At 43.9% G+C, this 21,358-nt stretch overlaps 1 protein-coding gene across 5 annotated transcripts in view; it reads right to left on the reverse strand.

The window, feature by feature from the left end:
* RALGPS2 (Ral GEF with PH domain and SH3 binding motif 2) overlaps positions 1–21,358 on the reverse strand; it is an 812,647-nt gene that overhangs the window by 482,797 nt on the left and 308,492 nt on the right. For 3 of the 5 annotated variants that reach the window (XM_069231545.1, XM_069231544.1, XM_069231546.1), the window contains one exon: positions 13,597–13,686. The exons of the other annotated variants lie outside the window; for them this stretch is intronic. In XM_069231545.1, the coding sequence (XP_069087646.1) occupies positions 13,597–13,686 (90 nt within the window). The remainder of the gene's footprint in view (positions 1–13,596; positions 13,687–21,358) is intronic. 5 annotated transcript variants of the gene reach the window in all.

Genomic DNA, 21,358 nt, shown 5'->3' on the forward strand with positions numbered 1-21,358 from the left:
TGGAAAACTGTGTGGGTGAAGGTGGTGGTGGAGTGTGAGGTGATGGAGAAGAGGGAAGGAAAGGCAAAAGCGGTGGAGAAGGCTGATGCACTGTCTTTGGCTTCTCCTTGGGTTTAAATATCTTCGCTGGTGAAGGGCCAGTTTCCAAGCTTTGTTGGAATGTTAGTTTCCTCTTTGTCATAAGAGAAGGAGAAGCAATAATCTTCCCTGTATCCTTTTGGATCTGTATTCTCCTTTGCTTATGGACCATGACCTCAAGAATTGGTCTAATGTCGGTTTCATCTGTTTCCTGTTCTGGAGATGGAACCTGTTTGCTCCCCGGCAATGAATGCTCTAAAGCATTCTATCACCAAGCTTTCAAACAGGCAGAAAAGGTGGTTTCAGCAGTAAATGGAAGTTTCTTTTGGCTGCGAAGAGGAGCATAGATGTTTCGGCTTCGATGTGGCATGTAGCCGTCTCTGTTCCATAGTGGAAGCCTCCAACTTTCCACTCAGTGCCGAAACAGGCATGGTAGTCTGTTCAGTGAAGTGAGTTTTTATCTTTTTCGGCGCCAAACCAGAGGGACGGTCGACGATATGTAGTTTTTGGGTCGAACCATGGCCAGCAAGCAGTGGTGAACCAAAGGCCTTTTGTCACTTTTTGATGGTAAGGGCCTGGTGTACTCATGTACTGCGGCGCAGGTAAAATTTAGCTGACCCCATCTGAGTCGGAGTCTGGGATGGAGACTGCAGTCTGTGCCTGTTCCTCATGGAAGATGTCGGGAGTTTGTTCTGTCGACTTTAAAGCCATCTCTGGCCATCTTGCTCTTCGATCCCGTAAGGTCTTCTTGGATCCGAAGGATTGGCACGCCTGGCAGGTCTCTTCTTTGTGGTCTGGAGAAAGGCAGAGGTTACATACCGAGTGCTTGTCTATGTAGGGGAACTTGGCATCGATTCGAAATGGATTCCAATCCATGAGCTTGTGACGCAGCAGGCCCGAGAAGGGCGCAAGTGCCCGAAAGGGTGTTTAATCGATCCCGATGCTACAATCGGATCGAGTGGAGTCAGAAACCGATTCGAAAACGATACCGACATTAAAGGAAAGGATAGAGAAGTTCAGATAGTACCGAACCGAGAGCTACCGGAGCAAGAGGGAACACATCCGAACCAGACGGCGGAGAGAAAACAATCTAACAAAGGACTCTATGCCCAGGTGAACTATCACAGAGAGGAGGAGTCACTCCATCTAGCGACTCGAAAAAGCTTCTTTGAAGAAAAACAACTTGTAACACTCAGAGCCCAACACTAGATGTCGGAATATGCACAGCATGTGTATCTGCAGCTACACATGGCATCAAACATACATACATACATACACATATATATATATATATAGTCCATGCAATGTATATAGATATGTACAATATTTGCAAAATAATTTTCCTACAACAACTACAGGCCTCTGGGGAGGAGGGAGGGCGCATGTGAATCTACAGCACTACATGCCACGAACAGATGTCTACTGAGTAAGTAACATTTTCCATTCAATGGCATGTGTGGTGGAGATACACGTGCTTTGCATAGACTGTAAAGCAATCGCCTCCAAGTAACAGGTGGCTAGTATGTAGAAGTTGGAGTAGCCTGAAAAAGTGTCCTGAGCACTGCCTGGCCAACATTTGCTAGTTGGCAAGCTAAAACATCTACACTATAAGTGCTTAGTGAATGTGTGTGGTACAGACCAAGTAGCAACTTTACAAATATCTGCTATTGGAACGATCCTAAAAAGGCCACAGAAGCAACTATTTTTCTTTCAGATAAAAAGTTTTAATAAAATTGACTATCAATCTTGGTATTCAATTTTTTGAAATTGGATTACCTTTATGAGGCTTTGAAAATACTACAAACAGCTGTTTGGATTTTCTATAACTTTTAGTCCTGTCAATGTAACACATACAAGCTTGTTTAACATCTAGTGTATGCAAAGCTCTTTTAGCAACAGAGTCTGGCTGTGGGGAAAAAAAAGGTAGCTCAATTGATTGGTTAATGTGAAATGGTGAAACTACTTTTGGGAGAAATGTAGGGTTTGTCCTAAGGATTACTCTATCCCTATGTACTTGAAAAAAGGGTTCTTCTAAAGTCAAAGCTTGTAATTCACGTACATGTCAGAGAAGTGATAGCCACTAAAAAGGCAACTTTCCATGAAACAAATTGCAAAGAACAGGAGTGCATGGGTTCAAATGGTGGACCCATAAGTGTAGTAAGGGCAATATTAAAGTTCCATAGTGGAGCTGGAGGAACCCTGGGTGAAAAAATCCTCCTAAGTACTTCCATAAACGCTTTAAATTACAGGAATTTTGAACAAAGAAATATATTGTCTGTTTTGGAGGTAAGTTGCTACAGCTGCTAAATGAAGTCTGCTAGATGAGTATGCTAAATATGTCTTGCACTGATGCTTTCAGTGGATCAATAGGTTTAGGCTGACAGTAGCATACAAAACGTTTCCACTTTGCAGCATAACACCATCTAGTTGTAGGTTTACCTGCCTCTCTAAGAATGTCCACACATTCAGAAGAAAGTTGTAAATATCCAAACTCTATGAGTTCAGGAGCCATATCGCAAGATTGAGTGTTTTTTTGGTCTGGATATCTGATAGGACGTCGCTTTTGAGTCAAAAGGTCTGGTCTGCTGGGAAGTTTCTGGTGGAGAACCACAGACAAATCCAATAGTGTTGTGTCCCAAGATTGACATGCCCATGTGGGAGTACAAGGGACATGGTTAGCGATGTTTGGCTCAGTTTGCGAACCAGAAATGGAATGAGTGGGAGAGGCTGAAAAGTGTAAGCAAATATCACTGACCAATTCATCCATAGAGCATTGCTCTTGGACTGAGGGTGTGCGTATCTGGACGCAAAGTTTTGGCATTTAAAATGTTTCTACGGTGGCGAAGAGATCTATTTCTGGTGGTCCCCAGAGTATTGGTGAAGTACTTGTGGGTGAAGTTCCCATTTGTGGATTTGTTGCTGGATCCTGCTTAGGAGGTCTACAAACTGATTTCCATTCCTGGGAGATATTCTGCCAGTAGCTGAATGTGATTGTGAATTACCCACTTCCAAACTGTCTGAGCTAGAAGGGTCAACTAAGATGAGTGTATCCCCATCTGTTTTTGCAGATAATTGATAGTTGTCATGTTGTCTGCACAGATTAGAACCACTTTGTGGGAGAGTTGTGGCTAAAATGCTATGAGCGCTAGAAAGACTGCTAGTAACTCCAAGTAGATGATGTGGTAAGTTTGTTGAATGGGGTTCCATCTGCCTTGTACTGTAAGGTTGTTGAGGTGAGCTCCCCAGCCTACCTGTAATGCATCTTTAGTAAGAGTGATATGAGGCACAGGGTCTTGAAAGGGCTACCCCTTTGAAAGGTTGGTGTGATTCCACCATTGCAGAGAGCGGTGAGTCTGACGCTCCAACAACACTAGATAGTGAAGATGACCCTGTGACTGAGACCACTGATGGGACAGACACTGCTGTAACGGATGCATGTGTAGTCTGGCATGTGAAACTATGGCAATGCAAGAAGCCATTATTCCTAATAGCTGCATCACTAGTCTCACTGTGTAAGTATGGTTCTACTGTAATTGAGACAGAAGAGTTTGGAAAGCTCAAATCCGTTTTGGATATGCCAACCCTGAGTGAGTAGTGAGAATTACTTCCAAATAAACCTGCATCTGTGAGGGTTGGAGATGGGATTTGAAAAAGTTGATTGTAAATCCCAGTGTGTGTAGAAGGTTTACTGAGTATGCTTCTAACATTGTTGGATGGTATTAGCTTTGATGAGCCAATCGTCCAAGTATGGGAAAATGTGAATATGTTGTCTTCTGAGGAATGCAGCCACTACGGTTAAGCATTTTGTGAATACCCTGGGAGAAGTTGTTACCCCGAATGGTAGATCCTTGAATTGATCATGTTTTCCCGCAATGACAAATCAGAGATGTTTGCGATGTGCTGGATGTAAAGGAATCTGAAAATAAGCATCTTTGAGATCCAATGCTGTCATGTTACCTCCTTGCTGTAATATGGGAATAACATCTTGCAGAGTGACCATATAAAAATGCTCTGGAAGTATGTATAGGTTGAGAGATCTGAGATCCAGAATTGGTCTTAATGTGCCGTCTTTCTTTGGTATAATGAAGTATAGGGAATATACTCCTAACCCTTGTTGAGTTAGGGGAACTGGTTCTATAGCCCCTTTGAGAAAAGGGACTGTACCTCTTCTTTTAAGAGAATGAGATGATTGTGTGAGAGTTTGTGAACATGAGGGGGAATATTTGGTGGAGTGGGAATGAGTTGTAGACCATACCCATGTTCGATAATTGATAGAACTCATTGATCTGTTGTGATATTGGACCACTAGAGATATAAATTTGGTACCCTTCCCCTCACTGGAGAGGTGTGTGCTGTGGGGATTCGTAAGAAGTCACTGTTTTTTATTCGAGGCAGAACCTCTAGAGGTGAACGCCTTACCTCTGCCTCTATTATTTTCACCCCTGAAAGAGCCTCTGAAGCAACCTCTATTGTAAAAATGTGTTCTTTGTTTGGTTTGGGAGGTCAAAGGCTCTTTAGATGAGGTCTTGAAACCTCCCCTAAATTGTGGCCTGCGAGAATTATCCCCAGTTGGTTTAGTTAGTAAGGCCCCCATAGCTTTAGCTGTTTGCGTCTTTTTTAAGCTTGTCAATAGTAGAATCAATCTCTGGGCCAAATGAGTGTTCTTTATCGAAAGGCATGTTGAGAACTGCCTGTTGTATTACTGGCTTGAAGCCTGAGCACCTCAACCAAGCATGCCTTCCTAAAATAACACTGGTGTTTATACCACACGCTGCTGTATCCACTGCATCAATGGCACATCTAATTGAATTGTTTGAAATGGCCTGCCCTTTTGAGACCATCTCCTGACCCTTTTTTTGATGCTCCTGTAGAAAATACTGGAGCAGTTCCTCTGTTTCATCCCAGTGAGCCCTACCAAACCTTGCCAGGAGTGCCTGAGAATTTGCAATTCTCCAATGATTTGCTGCTACCCTTTTGCCCGCTGCGTCCAGTTTTTTGCTCTCCTTATCAGGAGGAGGAACATCTCCTGTGGACTGACTATTAGGACGCTTTTGTGCCACATTTACTACTATAGAATCTGGAGATAGCTGTGATTTAGTAAATGTTGGATCTGAGGGTGCAGTTTTGCTTTTTTTTTTTTTTTTTTTTTTTAAATCGACCCTTGGTGTAATCACTCTTACCCTAACAATTTCTTTGAAGATCTCAGTGGCATGTCTAAGCAAACCCTACAGCATGGGTTGGAACGGACTCTCTATTAGTGTTGGTTAAAGTATCAAAGAGAAAATTCTCTTCAATAGGGTCAGTGTGCATTTGTACATTATTTTATGCTGCTGCCCTTGCTATAACCTGGTTGTATGCTGTTGTATCCTCAGGGGGTGAAAGTCTTGCTGGATATAAATCAGGCCCATTAGGGAGTACAGGATCTGGATCATATAAATACCATAGTTCTACATCTAAGTCATCTCTATGAGGTGATGATGACCCTTGTGGCTGTATGAAAGATTTAGGAGATTATGGTGGAGTAGGAGGAAGTTCAGGAAAATGAGAGTGAGGTGGAAAAGGCTGAGGTTGATCTGGATCCTTGCCTTTGTCTTGTAGACTTTTTTTTAGGAGTAGGAGCAGTGTCCAATATTTTTTGAAAGGTAAGTATCTTTAATTGGAACAGGAGGAGAAGCAATTATTTTCCCTGTTCCCTTTTGTATGTATCTTGCGCTGATGAGCGTCCTTTACTTCTAAAGTTGGCTCCACTGGTGAAGTCACTTCAGCTGAAATTGTGGATTCTTTGGAAAGCCTAATTTTCGGTTCTGATTTTTTTTTAATGTAAGTCTTTTTTTTTTTTTTTTAAACCGAAGGTGTCAGCTCCGAAGCAGATGTTGAAGGCTGCTTTTTGGGATCCAACGTGCTTGAATCAAAAGCTTAACTCGGTCCTGAGAATGGTTGGGATGATGTTGAGTCTTTGGTGGGTGCCGAAGAGATCTTGGTCTTGGCAAACTTTGGTGCCAAACAGAGGGTAGAGCATTAAAATGTAATTTTCGGATCCTACCATTGCCCGAAGGCAGTGGTGGACCGATGACCAGCTTGGAAGTCTTTTTTAACGTCTTAATGTGCAAAAATGGGACTGGTGTACTCGCGTACTGTGCTGCTGGAATGGACTGGCTCTCGATCTTCGTCCGACTCAGAGTCGGAAATCAAGAGAGCTGCCTAATGTCCAACTTCTTCTTGTGCGTGTTCCTCTCTGAAGAGGTCGGGGTGCCGTCCGGTGTCTTTAACGCCATCTCCAACCGACATGCTCTTCGGTCCCAGAGAGTCTTCTTAGATCTAAAAGACCTACAAGCGTTGCAGGTCTCCTCTATGTTCCGGGGCCAAGCACAAGTTACACACCAAGTGTTGATCTGTGTGCAGGAACTTGGAGTGACATCGAGGACAGAACCTAAATGGAGTTTGTTCCATTAACCTAGCAATTTTCAACAGCACTTGACAGAGTGGGCTCAGGAAGGGCGTGGACATCCCTAAGGGCATTGAACCGACTCTGAAAATCAGATTGATTAGTTTAAGTGTGGAAATATGAGATAGAAATACTATACCATCTTTGAGAGAAAGAAAGAAAGGAAAGTTTGAAAGAGACCGAACCGAGATCTTATGGAGCAATAGAAAACTTGTACAAACCTGACAGCGGAGAGAAAACAATCTAACAATGGACTCAATGATCATGCGCAATATCACAGAGAGGAGAAGTCATTCTATCTTGTGACACTCAAACATTTTTTGAAGAAAAACAACAACTTGTAACACTCCGAGCCCAACACTAGATGGCAGACTTGTGTATCTACAACCACACATGCCATCGAACCACATGTAACATGCAACTAGGATGTGCTGGATAAATAAAAGGCCAGCTGCCCATTCAACCACACCTTGCTACACTTGTCGTATCCTGTGGGCAAATTAGTGCACCACATGTGTCAGGCTAGTGTTTGGTTGAGAAAGAGAGGAAAAGAAAAAATATATTGTAATTTGAACTGACATATCATTTTGTACATTTCAGAATAATACAGTCATGATTGTTATTTTAAAGCTGCTCACCCTGTGCTACAAACATTTTCCGCATATAAAGTCATGGTGTGAGGAGTGTCCCACCTTTAAGGTTTGGTACAAAAATGCCTTGTGAAGGAAAAAGCATATGAACCTGGCATATGATGTGTGTGCATAATGAGACATGTTTGTGAGTATTGGGGATGTGAACAGCAGATGGGGAGGACACTGTCTAGTCTTTCTGCTAAAATCGGAGTTGGAGATCAAGGGAGACGTTACTTGTTAAAAAATAATACAATTTCATTCTGTTGTTTCCAAAGGAAATGCGACTTTGCTATCAGTATTTAACCCAAATTAATTACATCCATATCCACATTTGTAAAGAATAATGTATGAAGATCTAAAATACATACTGTTAGGATGGAAAAGTTCTCTGTGTGGCCCTAGGTGCCCAAATGTATTACAGTCTGGATCCCTAATGTGAATTTTGTCATAGGCAAACCTGGATCATGCATGTGCACCATAACACAGGTACCTCTCAAGGATTGCGATCTTGTTGGACCGGGAGAGGTGCCCAAAGCGCTACCCCCATAGTGGTGAAAGGCTATAAGTGCAGTGGTGGCAACATACCGTGTAGTGATCAGTAGTAGTGAACAGATCCTTCTTACCCTATGTCACTGGAGTGCGGCCTACAGGCTCACTTTCCTTTTTATAAGTTCCGCTGCTGTGTGTTCAACTCACCCTTGGCCTTCAGGTTGGTGTGGAAGTATGTGCGTGATGAAATCATGTGCTGAGTGCATGCAATTGTGCAAGACATACGCTACACCAGGGGTGCAGTGTGTAACAGTGTGTATATAGCAAATGTGTATACAGTATAGTGGGAATGCTGGTGGTAGCATGGTACATGGGCACAGCAGTATCAGACAGTAAGAAGGGCTTCGGCCCGCGATATCTGAGCTGGCTAAAGCTCCTCTATATGGTTACAGTTAATGGAAGTGTGTCCCCCATGTTCCGACTCCAACGTGGCACCCATAGGGCTGTCCACTTTTGCCTCTAATATTTGCTCTTATTTTGGAACCGCTGGCTGCCTGGATCTGATACGATCCCTTGGTTCAGGGACTTCTATGGACAGAGGACTGGGAGGACAAGATCTCACTATACGAAGACGATATATTGTTCTATGTCTCTGAAACAACACTACAGGATGATGCAAATACTTACCCAATTTGGCACCTATTCATCGTACGTTATCAACTGGAAGAAGTACCTAATGTATATACTTCATGGTGACACGCCGCATTTGCCCATCGATTGTGAGGCCAGGGTGGTCCGAGAGAGTTTCAATATTTGGGAATATATGTCACCACTGATCCCAACCGGTTCTATATCAATAACTTAGTCCTGCCGCTTACACGCCTCAGACAAGATGACCAACACTGCAGGGCACTGCCCTTCTCACTGCTTGGTAGGGCAGCCCTATTCAAAATGATGCATTTACCATGCTTTCTCTATGCGTTGCATAATACCCCTTATCCAGTCCCAAACTCCTATTTTTTATTTTAAAGAAACTACATTTGAGGTGCAGTCGTTGCCCTGGAACAGGGCCTCGCCACAAACAGCCCACTGAAAACTGACGCGGTTTTGGTACTTTGGAGCCATCGGCCCCCCTCCCTAAAGACTTCCAGGAATACTTTTGAGCCGCGCAATTAACAGGGGTTCACTACTGGATACACTTTCCAACAACTGAACCCGCCTATCAAATGGACAGACTGGTCATGCGCCTGAGGGGTTATCAGAGCCATATACAGGGGAATTCACCCCACAACTTTGGTGGGCCCCACTGTAGTAAAATTGAAGTTCTGGCACATGACTCGACAGATAAGATTACTCAAGCCATCCTGCTCTAGGACACTGCCAGCATATGTACACTCGGTGCACAGCCAGGTATTGCTAAGTGGGATCTATTTGCCTTGTCAAGGGTGGAATCGATTTGGTTGCCGTGGGATTGTTGTCCCTTTCCAAGACCTACAAAGTGAATACCAGTTAGCACCCACCGAAGTTCACCGTTATCTACAAATATGACACACACTGCAGATGTCACAGCCAATGGGCGAGGTACTTCCAGAGGCTTCCCTGCTTGAGGATAGACTCCTAGAAACCTAGATATAACACAAAGCAATTTTACCTACTTACCAAAAAAATAATGAACAATACTCCTGACACTTTAGAGGGCACAATGGAAGTAGGATTTTGAAAGTCTCAAAGATGATGAAGGTAGGAAACACAGATGTCTCCCAGGGAAGTGGCCATACGGTCCAGGTTTCATTTGGTGCAGCTCAGAATCCTACACATGGCACATTTCTTGAGCACTATGTTGGTGAAAATGAGCAGTCTCGTTGATAAACAATGTTGTAGATGCTGTGGTCAAATAGGCACCTTCTTTCATATTCTATGGAGCTGCCCTGTGCTGCAACAATAATGGGTCGCTGTGATTAATTGTATGAATACTGTTTGTGGACAGAGTATAGAGCCGGACACCAAAAGGTGCCTCCTCAATATGCGGGACACGTCAGACTTCAACAGCATGGGCAGAATTTAGCTCCCCCCGGTGCTGATGGTGGTGAAGCAAAATACTGCACGCCTGTGGGGGCGGAGCTACCACCACAACTAAGAGACTAGAAAACTGATATGGACTGATGCATCTTGGCTGGAAACTGTGGTACACGAAGGAAGGGGATGTCGTCACAAGTGGTCAAAAAAATTTAGGAAACTGGAATGAATATAAAGGCAACCCATGTATTGCAAATACTGAGACTGGCCTTGATTTACTATTGGTTGACAAATCTGTCTTGCTGGGAATTAATAGACGGTGGGGGAGGACGCGTCAAGAGATGCATAGGAGATCGCGGGATGAGGGATAATTATTTTTACCTTATCCCATCATTGTATTGCACTGTATGGCACTCTTTATATATTTCTTTATTGTCTTGTTCTGACACTTCTACCAATAAACAGTTTTTTAAAAAAATACAGTTCTAGACAGTTGGAGTGTGCTGTGAATGTACACTGCCTGCAGACGCGCCTGCACTACTACATTACATGCTGGACCTTGAATTCCATTTTGGGAATCCCAGGCCTGTCAGGTGAAAACATGAGTAGAGGAATCTTCCCCAGACAAAACTGTATATTTCTGCATTCCTGTAAGCTGGGTGGGACAAGCAATGGATGCACTGGATGAGGAGGAACCAGGCTCTCACTGTGCATCTCAAAGGGCTCTTTGATTCAGTGACAGATCGCAAGGAAGGGGCCTGGACACATCTCAGGAAGATGGAGATGACAAGAGAATCTTAAAGGGTAGGGCTGAGGGCCCAGGAGTAACCTTTGATGCACGTATCACAGTGGCTGACATCCTGGTGTGAACTCTGGTCACTCCCATGAATCTTGTTGTGGGTTAATCAGCTTCAGTCCTGCCTGCTGTGACAGACATCTTTCAGGAGGAAGGAAGAAGAGGAGAGATGCCGATTTCAAAGAAGCAGAATCCCAACATAAAAAATTCAAAGGAATCACATTTTGTGTCTGGAAAAAAACTTTAAGTAGGGGAGTCTGAGACCCCATACTTTGTCATCTGCCGAGCAGCTAGTCATGTTGCATGCAAAGGGGAAGCTCCACAACTGTTCTGCCTGTGACCAGGACTAGGGCCACAGTCTGCTAGTCTCCCTGCTGTGTGAAAGGACATCACCCAGGGAAACCAAGACCACCTGCCCTGGAGACTGGGGCACTAGTGCCTGGCGGCTTGCCAAGACCAGTGTGCCCGTGAGGGAGAGGAGTGTGCTGAAGGAAGCGAGATCCACAGGGGAGCCCAGTTGTGTGGGGCTCCTGAGAGAGGTGTGAGGAGAAGGGATACTTTGATCGGGCCGTCGCCCTGTGCAAGTTGGCAGCCCCATATGCCAGGAGGGGCCGCTGTGTGCCAAGGAACTGCGCCAAAACCCATGTGTGGGAAGTTGCTGCGACCCTGTATGCAAGGAGGGACCAAAGGAGAGGCAACCTGATGCCGGCGTGACCAGACAGTGAGGTATGAAGGAGCAACCCCTACGCCAGGAGTGGCTGCTCAAGGCACGGAGGCCTCGGGTCCAAGTCACTTTCTGTGATCCGAAATTGATGCTAAAACCAGGAGGCTTTGTATCTAGGAGGCCAGAGGAAAGACTCCCAACAGAGACCCGCCACAATAAGGAGACTGCCACTATCCCGGGTCAAGGAAGAAAATGGACTTACTACATGTGGCTGGAGCAACTCCAAACGTCAGGGCGCTAGTGAGCACAGATTAGGAAAGACAGCTGGCGCCTGCCAGAAAATGCACATGTTAACACTTGCAGCCCGACTTTGTCAATCCGGACCAGGACCGCACTGCTGTCAGGTTTCATGACACCGAAGCAGTTAAGCCGAGACCTGGGCCTACATGGCCCCAAGGGATATATCGGCTTTGGTTTTGGCAACCCTACTAGACTAAGTGACTACACCTTCCTGAGCCCAAGAGGGGAATACCCCATAAACAGGGCCTAATAGTTTACACTCCCTGAATGTAGCTGCATGTAAATGGGGAATAACAACACTCCGGTTAAATGGGAACTAGGTAGTCTGGAAGAGGCATGACAACTATTAGTGTGCCTACCTCAAGGGGGACTGTGTTATTGCTTTTTTAATGTTATTTAACTTTCCATGTGTAGAATTAGAATGATAATACTTCTTTTATACAAAACAAAAACAAAAACTATTGGACTGGACATTGATTTATTGTGTGTGCTGCTTGCATGTTGAGTTATGAGTTGTGTTCACTAAACTAGCTACATTTCCCTCTGAGGGAGCTTTGACTGCTTGTGCTACACTACTAACAGTCAAGCTGCAGAAGGTGGTGCCGGACCCAGCTGACTGAGATCCATAATAGGGAGGCCCACGGGACATCAAGGGTAAAAGGCCTTAACCACCTCAGTTGAGCCCAGTAAACTCTGCGTGCCCCCTGGCCCTCCTAAAACGTTCTGACACATACATAATCTAAACCCAGGATTAGTATTTTATCACAAGACAAGAGAGGTGACCAAGTTCATTATAGATGAGACACTCCTTCATAATAGTTATTTTAAGTATTCAACACAATAACAAATGTGGTCGTAAAAATACTAAGAAATCGTGCAGTTAAGCAGTATTTTAGTTAACAAAATGTTCAGTTTGGATAATTTATTACAGCAATTTGTAACATCTTAAATTTTGAGTTACAAAATGTTTGGGTCTTGATGCACAGTGCTTACAATCTATGGCCATGACCAACTGGTAGAGTGTGACCGGTGCAGGCCATCATAGTCCCCGGTATGGTCTATAGGCCAGCGACTTGATTCAAGTGAAACCACTTGTCGGTAGGAGGGCAGGGGAAAGGATTCTTGGGAGCATGGCCCATCCCTGAAGGCCTGCTAACTTGGGTGATCAGGTGTATATGAGGAGCCCACAGACTGACAGTCTGGTGGTAGCACTTGAGAAGGCATGATGAGGCTCAGAACTGGTACTCTGATCGACAGCTGCACCACAGTGAGGAAGAAATGTACCGGGCTTGGTAGCAGCTGCACTAGGAGCGGAGAGGACAGATAGGAGTAAAACGTTATTAGACTTCATCTTCAAAGAATGAACAAAGCAGTGAGAGCTGAAGACTGAAATAAAGCATATTCTCGGTCCTGATCAGCACTCCCAAGGGTCTATTCAATAAACCCTGCAGCACAATAAACGTAAATTTCGATCTTCCTTGTGGGGCCGAAAGAAGGGATATGCAGAGGTCATCTAGGTCTCCAACAGACGCAATCTCAAAATGTTCAGCTTTTAAAGCAGTTTCTGGTCCCAATCCTAGGCGGCAGGTGAGCGCCCATGAACTTGACAATGGGAAAGTTCCAGGACATGAAACCAATCAGGCACAATGCAAATTTGGGACCGAGATAAATACGTGACATACAACACATTGCGCGCACACTATGGCGTTATTGGATCTTATAGTATGTTCTGATCGGGCTGGTAATCCAGTTATGGAGCAGAGGGCACTGTGAAGAGCTAGTATCATTGAAGAATCCTAAACGAGTTGGAAACACAACATTGAAAAAGGCACTTGAGAAAACAGATGTGTTGTTGGTCATTCAGAAGGATCTGCTCTGGAGGTGAGTGTTAAAGGACATGCCCAGATGGTTGTTTTATTTTTTCATGGTTCTTCAGAAAAACAGTACTGGGTACACAAGAGGGTGTAATTTTGCTTCCCATCTCCTGGTGGCCTACCAGTTTAATCAAATAGTCTGCCAAAATGTACCAGGAAGCGTTTGTGGGCTCTGCAACTGCCAAACCAAGTGTTAAAATAAATATATACTGGGCCACACAAGCTAACGAAGGGCAAACCACAGCTATGTGATGGTTTATCACACGTAGCGCCAAAGAAGTATGAAAGCAAGTGCCACTTACTTTCGCAGTTTTAATGTAGTGACTCAATACTTCAGCTCGTATTTTCAGCGTTTGCGCATGCAGAATCTCTCTGACAACCCAGAAGCTGACCTACAAAAAAAGTAAAGAAAAGGGAGAAAGAATGAATCGGCTCTATACCCTAAGCAGCACAGAGAAGCAAACATATGGAAAACAGATGTGTGCTCAAAACAACTGCACATCAGATCCTCTCGGGGGTTCCCCCCAAAGCACTGTATCAACTGTTTTCAGGAAGAAAGAAAACACATTTATTTGAACTCAGCAGTGGAGACGCTGGCGGTTATCCGCTGGTAGCGCCTAAAAAGCTGGGTCCGGGCTAAAGGGAAGTGCAGCAGTCCTAGTCCTCTGGATGAGGGTCGAAAATGGAGTATGCTATGCGCTGCCTTTCTGACAGAGGACAACAGAAACCAAGCTCCCAAAACAGAGTCAGAACACACCGGAACAGTGGCCTACACCGTTTAGAAAAAGTATTATGATCCGCCATAGGAAAATTAGCAAATTACTATTTTTTTTTTTTTACAACTCCTTCGTTGAGGCACTGCACTAATTAGGGCACAAAGTTTATTGAAAGCTACTAGTCCAGTTTCATTAAAGGGCGCTTTTACTGGTCACATATACACACAAAGTTGACATGTACAGTCAAAAACATGGGCTCCAGTAAAGATAGTCTGTTTGACAAGATAATAATGCATACAATGTTTTTCGGAATTACTTCAGAGTTACCCATGGTGAGATGAATAAATTATTTATTTAAGTAACTTTCCATCTTTAAACAAAAAAATGCGCCGTTTTACAACTTTCATCACTTAATCTCTCCGGAGTTACATCTCACTGTTCATTCGGTTTCTCTGTCACTCCAATCTCTCGTCCGTTCTCACTCTGCCATCGGGACCTCTTCCTCTATATTCTTCTATTTAGATATGTTCTAGCTATGGCTGCATTTGTTATCATCAACTACCGCGACCAGAGAAAACTGGCGAAATACAACGGTTATTTTGTCTAACTACTGCTAGACATTCTAACCTCGTGGCTCCATTTACCGTCAACATACTTTTAAAATAAATTAATCTTCCGGACATTGAAACGAACTTTAGAGTGCATTAAGCGTAAAGGAAGCCCACAACAATATATAATATATTTATCACATTCCTGTTTAGGCCTTGCTTCTCTCGTGTCATCGCATCACTTTGAAGCAGCCTTAAGGTGGCATAAACTCTATATAAATAGCCTGGAACATAAACTGCGTACAAAGGATGGATCCAGCCTCTCGCTGCAAAACCTTCGCTGGAACTTTTTTTTTTCTTCTTTTTTTTTTTTTTTCATTATGCACACAACAAAACATGCAGAGCAGGTGAAAAACAACATTGCCACTTCGAATACATAATAGACATTACTTTCAAGTTAGCCAGAAGGGCTGCAGTAGGGTTGGGATAGGGCAACGAGGGAAGGGAGTACAGAGAAGGGCCAATGTTAATGTCCAATCTCGGGCTCTGGGTGTGCCGGATACAAGTGCAGGACTTCAGCGTGGGTCGCCGTGGACCTTCTGATTCCAGTCCATAGCACGACCTCCACTGCCTCTGGCAGCGTACTCCTTGTCTGCCTCTATCCATTCGGCTTTAGTGGGCAGTGTCATACCTCTCAGATCTGCGCTATATCTCTCCGAGATACCACTAGACACAGGAAAGAGGGCACTCCCAGAGCGTATGGAAAAAGGTCCCTGTGGGGGGCCCAATATTGGGTACAGTTTGCCCTTGGATTTTTCTCCATTTTTTTTGTCTGAATCTAGCTAGACATACCTTGTGGAGAATTTCAACTAAATCAATCGGAACTGGGCTCAGATGAACGCCTCTCAGTAATGCATCAGGAAAGCCTCCAAGCCTAGGTCCTCAATGTCCCCCATATCTCGTTCTCATCGGCTCGAGGTTTCCCAGGTTGTCTGGGATATTATTTATGATCACTCTAAGTATTCAAGACTGCTCCCCATCCAAGCAGGCCATCCAGCAAGTGGCTCTACAAGGGGGAGATATGATCGGATGATCCGACCAGTCCACCGTTTCAGCCACCAAGACGAGACTCAGTTAGCATACTTGTAATATTTCATGTTTGCTAGGTCGTAAGCCTCCCGCAGATGCTCAAAGGATTTCACTTGTCCCTCCTTCAATCACATCTCCAAGGGAGGAGACTTCTATCGGATCGTAATGGGCAAAATCCTGAAGCTTACCAACTTCCAGTAGCATGCCACCTTTCCTCAGAGGTGTGGTCTTTGTCACCCTTCCCTTCTATCCCACATGTGTCTTAGTCCTGTCCCAGGCCATCAGCACCGCCTGCACCAGACCCTGTATATCAGATCTGCCTTCACCATTGTAGAACAGGTTTCTCCAAGAGGGGCTCTCCCTTAGGGCATGAGCCTGATCATGAATTACTTGAAGCTGAGAGGTCCAGTAGTATGACCAAATGTAGAGGAGAGGGGGCGATCCCACTGAGCAGCAGAGGACCCAGTATGATCCTGGGGGCTCACTGTCCCAAAGTAGCCGGCGTAACTCCCTGTCTAGTCATACGAAAAAAAAAGCATTTCTGTATTGGAAAATTTGTATTTTTCATCACATACACCATCTTGTGGATAGCCGCCTTGCCTGGAATTGTCAGGGGCAACTTCCTCAATTTGGCCACATGCAAGGCCACTATCTGGGGTTCTAAGTTTCCCTGCAGGAAGCCCTCAGGGTGTGGTGTCACAAAGAAACCTAGGTACTTGAAGCTCTCCATAGAGATGTTTATTGATTCAGGGACACGGATCCTCTGGTTCCATCATCCAGTCATACACAGTATTGATTTGCCCCAGTTCATCCTGTAGCCAGAGTATTCCCATAAGCTCCCACAATCTCGAGTAGGGTGTCCCAAGGTTGCTGTGAGATCAGCTAGGTAGAGTAGTACATCGTCAGCATATAAGGAGATTTTCTTTTCTGCCACTGCTGTTCTTCGTTTGCACTTTGTTTCTCCACACATTCAGATCATACCCCTTGGAGTTTATACATTTTTCTATGAATAGCTCCATCCTTACTAAAATCAAACTCGTTCATCACTACCCTGCAAGGAATCTCAAAAACTCAACTATTCACAAAAAATATAAAGGCCTCTCTAAATTTAATCTTGGGAGCAGAATCTGTGTACATACAGGAAGCTACAAATGGAGGAGACCATTTTTAGGTCAAACCAACCATACGGCAAATGTGCTGTCTGGTACAGGGCATACTGTGGCTTACCAAGAACATAGAGGGGCTTAGAGCCCACCCCCACCCATTGCTTACCATTCATTTGTCAGCTTGGTATTCGTGTCCAAGCTTGTCAATATTGTTTTTATTCTTCCCACTGCAGCATTGCCTCTTAATGTTTTTGATTGATTTGTATTGCTGCTTCCACTGCATGCTTTTTAAGCACTACTTTTTGCTTGTGTTGAGCACTCTTTGGAGTGTTTATTTGAGCAGTCTCCTTTGTGTATGCCTCTCCCTCTGCACTCTATGGGGCTCTGTTGCCCGAATGCTCTTCCCTTGTGAGTTCACCATGTGTTCTCTCCATTGCTTCCCCCTACTCATGCCTTCAGTGTTGCTTTCCCTTAACCCTTTGCTGCTTTTGCTCCCACATTTCCCAATAGCGTGTGCATCCCCTCAAGCGCTTTCGCCGACTACTGTTGCGACCCCTCCCATCCTGCTTCGGTATTACTCCTCACACTACCCCGTAGTTTTTCCGTATGCCCGCCCATCCACTAAAAAAAAAAAAAAAAAACCTGCTGTGTGTTTTTTTCTTTTTAGTTAGCAATCTAACTCGGATCTGTAACTAAAAAGAAAAGAAAGCACCAAGTATATTTTGTAGTTTTTTTTTTGTTTTTTTTTTTTAAACTTTAGCAATGCTACATAGCATCGTGAATGCTATGCAGTGTGACCCAAAAAACGTTGCCAAAGTCAACGGGCCACAAAGGTAAGAGCTATTAGCTTTGTGAGTGCTTGTTCTGTCAGATCTGTGGCAGAATCCACCTCCAAAATGGCGGTCAGAGTGGCCATGCAAATAAAAACAGTGGCATTACTCCGAATATCGTCTATCGCTGTAACCATAAACACTGACAACAGTATTATTTAAATGCATGGCACAAACAACTTGGAACTCAACATAGCCCCTTGTTAATAACAAACAATGTCACTGTATCAAAAAACAGTATCACATTGCACAAAGGTAAGGCGCCATGGCTGGAGAGGGCTCTTGACGCTGAGAGAGGGGTCCCTTTGAGAATCGCTCTGATTCTTTTAAGATGTTACCACATCTTAGTGTGCATTGTGTGGATCGGGTTTAACAACCGGGAAGTGGTGTTGATTACAGACTTCGATTGAAAGGGAGAGGAATGAAATACAAATATGAATTTCTAAAGCATACTTAATCACCCGAGCGTCAAGGAAACGATGGTTTTTAGAGATTATAATGACAGAGTTGGACCGCAGGGCCTTTTCTGGTCTGACATGCAGAGATTGCTCTGTCACCATCCTAGTTGGGTCAGATTCATTTAAATATTCCAAACATCAGTTCCATCATGAAAGTCTCGTGGTAAAAAGGGATCATGTGCTGTAGAATTCCATTCTATACTCCGAGGGACGAAATACAGCACTCTAAATTCATTATGCAAATGACCGGAATGGGCCTGCATGCATAGAGAGTGCTCTGGACAGCAACACTCGAGGTTAAGTAGTTTCTCAAACCCACATAAAGTGATTTAAGTAACGCATATTCATCTCATACATGGGTCAGATTACGGTCGCTCTGCTTCTTTACTTCACTTTCAGCTGCAGGGCATTAACAGGGCTGCACTGGTCATATTTTAGGTCTAGCTCTGGCAGATGAAGCAAGGACTTGTCATGTAATCAATGGGTCTTGGGCCTCTGGAACTGTGCCACCTAGACCCCCTCTGCCCCCACCCCCATGGGAAAGAGGGAGAGCTCATCCACTTAAGAAGCCAGGCTTGGATCCCTCAATCATGAACAACTATCATTCAGTCAAATTCTGGCAGAGGTGATCGTGAAACTCCGAACCAAATGGATGAATAACCACCATGAAACACACTCTGTTGGAGCAAGCATAGGTAGGATCCACTGCACAGAACTGATTGAGTTACAGCTGCAGCCCTAGACTAGTCATTATTAATGGTGAAGGAGATCAAGGAGATCTCTCAATGATAGATCTTTATGACACCTTTGATGTGATTGATCGTAAGATCCAGGTTGAATGTTAGTGGCATCTGTCCTGGCAGGTCCAGCTCTCGATCAGTTTACCTACGACCAGCCTGGCACGAAAGTAGAGTCCCTTCTTTAATTTAAGACCGAGGGTGACTGGCTTATCATTGGAGTGCCCCGGGTTAAGCTCTCTCCCTTGTTGTATAACCTCAGTGGTCTGCCGATAGGGAAACAGGTGAGGTCGTTTGGGTTTGACAGATTATCTTATGCTGACAACACACTACTTCTCGGACGTTTGACCAAAATGACCCAAATAACATCAGTCATCTGAGTGGCTACATTTGTGCCACCGGGACTGGGTGGCTACCAATTTCCTAACGCTCATCAGAGACAAAAAGGAAATCTTGGTGGCAGGCACGCTCTCCTCTGATGATCCTCCTCTTGCAGTCTGGAAAGGCTCAACACCACATCCTTTGGTTTCAGTTACAAACCTGGCCTTCATTCACAGCAAAGTACACATGACGTAGGGGACTTCCAGTACAAACCCCTCACATAAAATTAATGGTACTTCACTGCAACCTTCGATGGCAAGTGCAAAATGTATGAGAAACTGGCATTTTACAAATAAATCAGCTTTATAATCTGCTTACATTTCTACCTCCATCTTTATAAATCCGTGTGTGTGTGTTATCAGGTGTTGACCACTATAATTCCATTTATCTGGACTCACAGAACACATTACACAAACTGCAGTGACTTCAGACTTTCGTGGTCAGACAAGTCAGTGGTCAAAGATTAGAATGGCTTCCTGCCAATCAACGTAATCAATTTAAAGTGCTACGTTTGGTGTACCGTGCCCGTCACTGTATTGGTCCACACTTTCTTTTCAACCTGGCGACTTTCCGCAGTTCTAAACCAGCACCTCCATGTTACACCACGATCACGTTTCAAACTTATTACCAGTGGTGATGTTTGCTTTAGGGTTTTGAGTGCTCAGTTGCAAAAAATTCTTCCCTCAGACCCTCGTGGATTTTCAAATTTTAACACGTTCCGTTGGAAATTGAAAACTTTCCTCTTTAATAAAAGGGGTATTTTCTTTCATTCCACTTGGTGCTCCAAAAATCAAATCTACCTTCATGTGAACGTTGCACTTTAAAAGTAAAAAAAATAAAATATATATATATATATATATATATATATATATATATCCAAAACAAAGCAAAAATGAACAAGGCAATCTTGCCGAGACGCGTCAGGAAGGACTACTGCATTCTGTTGCCATCTTATTATGAAAGAAATAAACACGAAGTTATTTGGAATTGGGCTTCATTTTTGCTTTGTTTTGGATTTATTACCGGGATTCTCTGTCCCCGTCATGAAGCTGCCCTGCAGGGTTGGGGGCCCCCGTCGATGGAGGTAGTTGCAGATGGATATATATATATATATATATATATATATATATATATATATATATATATATATATATATGGAAAATTTCACTTACCCAGTGTATATCTGTTCGTGGCATGAGGCGCTGCAGATTCATATGCTGTGCATTATCCTGCCATCTAGTGTTGGGCTCAGAGTGTTACAAGTTGTTTTTCTTTGAAGAAGTCTTTTCGAGTCACAAGACCGAGGGACTCCTCCCTTTCGGCTCCATTGCGCATGGGCCTCAACTCTATCTTAGATTGTTTTCCCCGCAGAGGGTGAGGTAGGAGTTGTGAGTATACTAGATGTTCCCATGCAATGGAGTAGGTATGTATGTACATAGTGTGTATCAAAAGAATATTTATTTACACATTTACAATTTTCATTCAACTAATAACGGCTACAGGCTCCCGGGGAGGTGGGAGGGCGCATGTGAATCTGCAGCGTCTCATGCCACGAACAGATGTACACTAGGTAAGTGACATTTTCCGTTCAACGGCATGCGTAGCTGCAGATACACATGCTGTGCATAGACTAATAAGCAGTAATGTCCCCAAAAAAAGCAGTGGTTTAGCCTGTAGGAGTTGAAGTTGTTTGAAATAATGTTCTCAATACAGCCTGTTCTACTGTGGCTTGTTGTGTTGCTAACACAGCTACACAGTAATGCTTAGTGAATGTATGAGGCGTAGACCAGGTGGCTGCCTTACAAATTTCTGTCATAGGTATATTCCCAAGAAAAGCCATTGTGGCGCCTTTCTTCCTAGTGGAATGTGCTCTTGGTGCAATGGTAAATCTCTTTTTGCTTTAATATAGCAAGTTTGAATACATTTAACTATCCATCTGGCGATGCTTTGTTTGGATATAGGATTACCTGCATGAGGTTTTTGGAAGGCTACAATTGTTTTGTTTTACGTAAATGTTTTGTTCTGTCAATGTAATACATTAGTGCTCTTTTTGTGTCTAATGTATGTAAGGCTCTTCCGGCTACTGAGTCTGGTTGCGGAAAGAAGACTGGGAGTTCTACTGTTTGGTTTAGGTGGAATGGTGATATGACTTTTGGTAAGAAATTGGGATTTGTACGGAGAGCCACGTTATGTTTATGT

The sequence above is a fragment of the Pleurodeles waltl genome, chromosome 4_2 (genome assembly GCF_031143425.1).
Source record: "Pleurodeles waltl isolate 20211129_DDA chromosome 4_2, aPleWal1.hap1.20221129, whole genome shotgun sequence".
Lineage (NCBI taxonomy): Eukaryota > Metazoa > Chordata > Amphibia > Caudata > Salamandridae > Pleurodeles > Pleurodeles waltl.